The 5,127-nt window shown below is 41.2% G+C and overlaps 1 protein-coding gene across 2 annotated transcripts in view; it reads right to left on the minus strand.

The window, feature by feature from the left end:
- The window catches only part of ankrd6b (ankyrin repeat domain 6b), a 26,238-nt gene that overhangs the window by 17,652 nt on the left and 3,459 nt on the right, over positions 1-5,127 (minus strand). For both annotated transcript variants that reach the window (XM_008312716.3, XM_017033847.2), the window contains exon 2: positions 959-1,285. In XM_008312716.3, the coding sequence (XP_008310938.1) occupies positions 959-1,084 (126 nt within the window). In that variant the 5' untranslated portion in view covers positions 1,085-1,285. The remainder of the gene's footprint in view (positions 1-958; positions 1,286-5,127) is intronic.

Below are 5,127 nucleotides of genomic sequence, written 5' to 3' on the forward strand. Positions count from 1 at the left end.
ATTACAGCAGGATTTACAAGAAGATTCAAGATGCCTAGAGACAACACAGCTCAACGATATTGATGTTACACAGCATTTGTAATCATATTGTGAGCAGCCAACTTGTCCAAAATGCAGCCAGGCTTCTGATTGGTTCTAACAGATCATAGCCAGAATTCTAACCATGGCAATCATTCCGTGCTTATAAATAAATGTTTTTCCTACGGACAGATAACAGTAACCTTGGACAACCAGCCCGTATATCTCCTTCAAGAGTTATACAAATAAATCGTTTTGAGCTCCGATTTAGAGCAAAAGAAACATCTCGTCTTTCTTTTTTAGACCTGTAATTTTATGCCATGCAATGACTTCCTTCTGTTTACGTTTTTTCTGTCTCGATTTCCATTTAGCACACTCCCTTCTAACTTGAAAACACCTGCGTTTCATTCAGTTTTCTTTCTCCTTTATCCTAGATTATCCTATCATAACAACCATGTTGCCAGAATGGAGCTGGATGAAAGATCATCACGCAATAAAACAGTAAGCCGTGTAAACCGCGCGGTGGCTCTGACAATATGTTGCCAAGTGTTGATTTTCTCAAGCACCTGATTTGCACTGCCAGAAAAAGAAAAATGCAAAGCACATGATCCACAAAAAAAAAACCTGGGCCCATAAAATAGGGCTCACTAATGTGACAACAGACAAAAACAATGAAATAAGGAAGCGTTAGCTTTAGGGCTTTTCACAAAACAGTAATAATAATAACAAGAAGCAAGAAGTATTTTTTTACAGTAGAAGCAATCTGAAGTCTCACTCACTTGCAGTCAAGTTTCTCTGCGTCTCTAAATGCAGCCATTTGATTGGCTGATTTCATCCCCAGTATAATCATATCTCTAGAGATACAGTAGCTTTTCATGGACCTACTAATAACAGTACCGCGGCCGAGGTGTAGAAATGATTACCGTCACCGTGCACTCACCTTGGTCACGGCTACTTTTGCACCTTTGTTAATGAGCTGCACCACATTGTCAGCGTGTCCCTTGTGCGAAGCTATGAGGAGGCGCTCGGAGAGTGCGAGAACCTCAGCTGCATCCTGCTGGCTCATGAAGCAAGGCAAGTGATGCTGCCGTAGTCAGATGGTAGGTGCGGAAGCTGTGGTGACGTTCCTTTGGAGTAATTGCCTCTAACTCATGGTGAAGTTTGCTGTTGATAAAGGTCGCGAACAGGAGCCGGAGACGCAGCCAGTGGTGTTAATCTGCCTGCTGCCACAAATTCTGGTAGGGATTACCCATGTTCATCCTATCAGCTGTAAGGTAAGAGAAGAACAAACATTGAGAAAAATTAAAAAAAACAAATCTTATGGACTCTGTTTACAGTTAACCAGAATTAATGAAACTCTGTTTACAGTTAACCAGAATTAATAAATTAACAGCAAAATGCAGCTTGAGGGTCACTGTAACCTCGACCGACTTTACATTAAACTACAATTTATTAGTAACGTTTGAGTACAAGTTATTATTGGTTGTACCAAATATTAGATGTTTCCTTAAAGTAATTGTCGAGTTTAATGTAAAGCCCTCTGGGCGCAATGGAGAGGGAAAAAAAAAAAGGAAGAACACATCCAGAGCCACCACAAAGAGCACAGACATGCTTCGGTTTGATTTATTTTCTGACACATTTCTGTGGATTTGTTCTCACACAGGGACAGACACTGACTAACACGGGAAGCTGCCCCCACCTGGAGACACACTATAATTAAAAATCCATCACCCAGGTGTTAGCCTGAGCCTATTTGTGAAATGCACATATAACTTATACGTTATAAAAAAAATGACTTATACTATGTACTTAATTACAAATAATGTATAACATATACATCTGCAATATTTGTTGTTTAATTACCAAAATACTGTTTCATCACTACTTTCATTTCGTTTTTCAATAGTCAAATGCACTGGTGTTTTCTTCAGCGGAGACGTAAGGAAAGGCGACTTCCTCACTTTCTTCACAAATTACTGTAAAAAAAAAACAAACTGTCGTCTCCGCAGCTCTCTCTTTGCGAAAGCGTTTCACGTGTAAAACAGTGCCCCCTATAAATGATATGGTGAATGAGTGTTTAAAAACATGGTACTGCACTCTGCTTTCTGCCTTGGATATTTTCCCATTTAATTAATGGAAAACACCGAGTGCTACCGGTTTGTATGTTTAGTTTGCTGTTAGCAAACAAGCAAGCGTTAACAACCGCTATGTACTAATAAAATCACCACTAAAGCATTTCAAATGAGAAAAGTTCTAGAAAATCTCCTCTATTTTGTTGCTCCTACGAGGCCTCTGTTGCTTTGCAACGTTCCTGCTCAATGTTCTGTTAATTTGAAAATAAGTTGTTGATAAAGTGACAGCCAGGATTTTCAAATATTAAGTCCGAGGCACTGACTGACTGCATTTTTCCCTTTTGTTATTTCCCTTCTGTGCTGGCCTCCGAGGCACTGAGGAAATTGGTCTGGACCTGTGGTCTGGCCACAGATGATTCATTTTTAGCGGTCTATCAACACAGAAGTGGTAAACAGAATTAACTCGCCGTACCAGCTCATTACCTCAGAAACATGACAAGGTCGTATGTACAACCCGATAACCTGAGGCAAACACAAGGATGTGAGCGACGGTGAAAACAAGGATTTCAGCTCAGCACTGATTACACAGCTCTACCCTGCAGAGGAACGGGCATGTCCGATCGCATTCCCGAAGCCTAAGCTGTGATGACAGTCTATCAGACGGCAAAGTAGACGTCACAAAGTCGATGACATCAATACGAGGGATTAACACTGCTGAGATACAGTAGCAGAATCCAGACAGACACTGGTGTTTGAACCCCTTTTTCTTTGAAGCTTAACAGTAACCGTACAGTAACTTCAGCAATACTAGTTTATTCACCTGTCCTTTCTGTTTGCATTTTGGTCACGGGCTCTCCAAATACGTCTGCAGCCTAACCTGCCTTTTATGCCAAAGTTAATGGATTCAACCTTTTTAAATCTGGGACTAGCAAAAGGCACAACATCTAATGCCTTTTATGCCAAAGTTAATGGATTCAGCTTTTTTAAATCTGGGACTAGCAAAAGGTACAACATCTAATGTCCACCACAGCCTCCCCTCTGGGTTTTGAGGACCATTTTTCTGGCCTACACTTGTAAAGGTATGCAACCACCTCAGGGTCTAAGGACACACTCTACACTGAGTGTCCACTCCATTCGTTCTGTTCACGGGGGTCTCTGTTCAGAATTTGTAATGTCGTTCGGTGGACCACGCCCCTCATACCTTTGTGAGGTTTTACAAGCAAGATGTCTTTGAGCCCCTTTTTGCCACAGGCTTTGTTGGAGTTTAACCAGCCTGACTTTTTTTTTTTTCAAAAAAGTTCAAAAAGGGCTTCAAAAGAATGGTGAAAATATGGAATGGTCCCAGAGTGAAAACCAGAAAATGACATTACGAAAATTAGCTACTGCTTCTTTGATAGTGATGTGATTCGTCGTCACATTCTCATTGCACAGAGACACTAAAAGAACCTGGCTTAAATCGACCTGCTGTGATAATATCAGTGGGGGGGAAGACCCTGTCATCAACAGACTTGTCACTGGAGCTCATGCTAGTTGCAACCCGTTTGTTAAAATGTTTTATTTTATTTTAAATTGATAATCCAGACAGTACGAGTACTTTGTGTCATTTCCTTCCTACCAGAAGGAAGTCTTCCTGGAGGATGCAGGTGCAAACATGAGACCTTTTTGCATTCCGCTGTTAACTGAAATGTAACACTTGTTATTGTATGTTGTTTTTGTTGCATCTATAAAAAAAAAAAAAATCTACCTCTAGCCTTCAAACTATTGACAACAATGACTAATCTCGAGTGAAGAGGAGAGGTGAACCGTTATTGTGTGAAAGATTAAAACGTTGGGGCTGCACAAAGTGAAAAATGTCTTTGGTGGAGAAATGACTCTCTTTCATAAAAGCTGCAAATAAACAAAGTTAGAAGCAAATGTCGTCCCCCCCCTCCCCAGTTCACTCTTGTGTATTCTTAAGAAGATCCGGTGCGGTCAGAGTGCCACACGCACAAAAGCAGGCCTTGCTGTCACACTGAGTCTTCTCACCCGCAGCTAGGCAACGGGGGCTTTTGTACAAACTTTTAGGCTGAAAAATTCCAAGCCCTCGCTTTTCACACGAAGCAGGGAGGAGGCCTGCAGGAACACTCATTAACCTGCTCAGCCCGGGAGAAAAACAGGCCTCCTTCATTGCATCTCCCACGCAGCCAATGTCAGCACAGTATTTCTCACATAGTTCAGGCCTAATATCTATCTACCTATCTATGTATACTATCGTTACTACTTTGTACTTTTTATACTCCATGACCATGCAGAGGTGGTTTGTACTCATATAAACATAAAGAGTTTGTCACACCTGTCTCACCTTCTCTTTTCCAGGTATGGGTTTTTACAAATTGGTAGTGAACTTTTTTTTTTTTTTTGACACTGAAGTGCGCTGACACTGAAAGAATAGGAACATGTCAGCCTACACTTTAGGTGACAGCGAGTGACAGACAGGGGCGACGACTAGAACGCTGTAATTCGCACCAATTACAAGCTTATGTCAACAGCGAGAAATACTTAAAAGTCCTTCTCAAACATTTCAACCTTATAATCAGTGGCACAATCAACAAAACAAATAAAGTCAAAGATTTTTTTTTTTTTTTCCTGGGTTGTTTTTTTTAACTGATATTCTAAAGGCTCTGCTCGTGAGGTCTGTCTGTCTCCCTTCCCTCCTGTAGGTGGAGTTAATCAGTGTGATCACACACACCTGTGTCTCTGTCATTCACTGGTATCTCTTTCTCTCTCCCTCTCCCTCACTCTGTCTTTGTGTGATCATTGTTTTGTGCCGATGCTGTGATGTCCATGCCTTGTGAGTTTCATGCCTTGTCTTCCTGTGACTCGGTGAGTTTTGTGATTTTTTTTTTTTTTTTTTTGCACTACTTGCACCTGAAGACAGTCATTAGTAACACTGTGGGTGTGTAGGAGTATGACATCAGGAGTGGGAGCAGACACTGGAGGCTGTCTGCTCAATGCTAAATGTGGCTCAATGTAAAAGCTTTCCTGCAGTTACTGTATT

This window comes from Cynoglossus semilaevis, chromosome 7, assembly GCF_000523025.1.
Source record: "Cynoglossus semilaevis isolate Cse_v1.0 chromosome 7, Cse_v1.0, whole genome shotgun sequence".
Taxonomy (NCBI): domain Eukaryota; kingdom Metazoa; phylum Chordata; class Actinopteri; order Pleuronectiformes; family Cynoglossidae; genus Cynoglossus; species Cynoglossus semilaevis.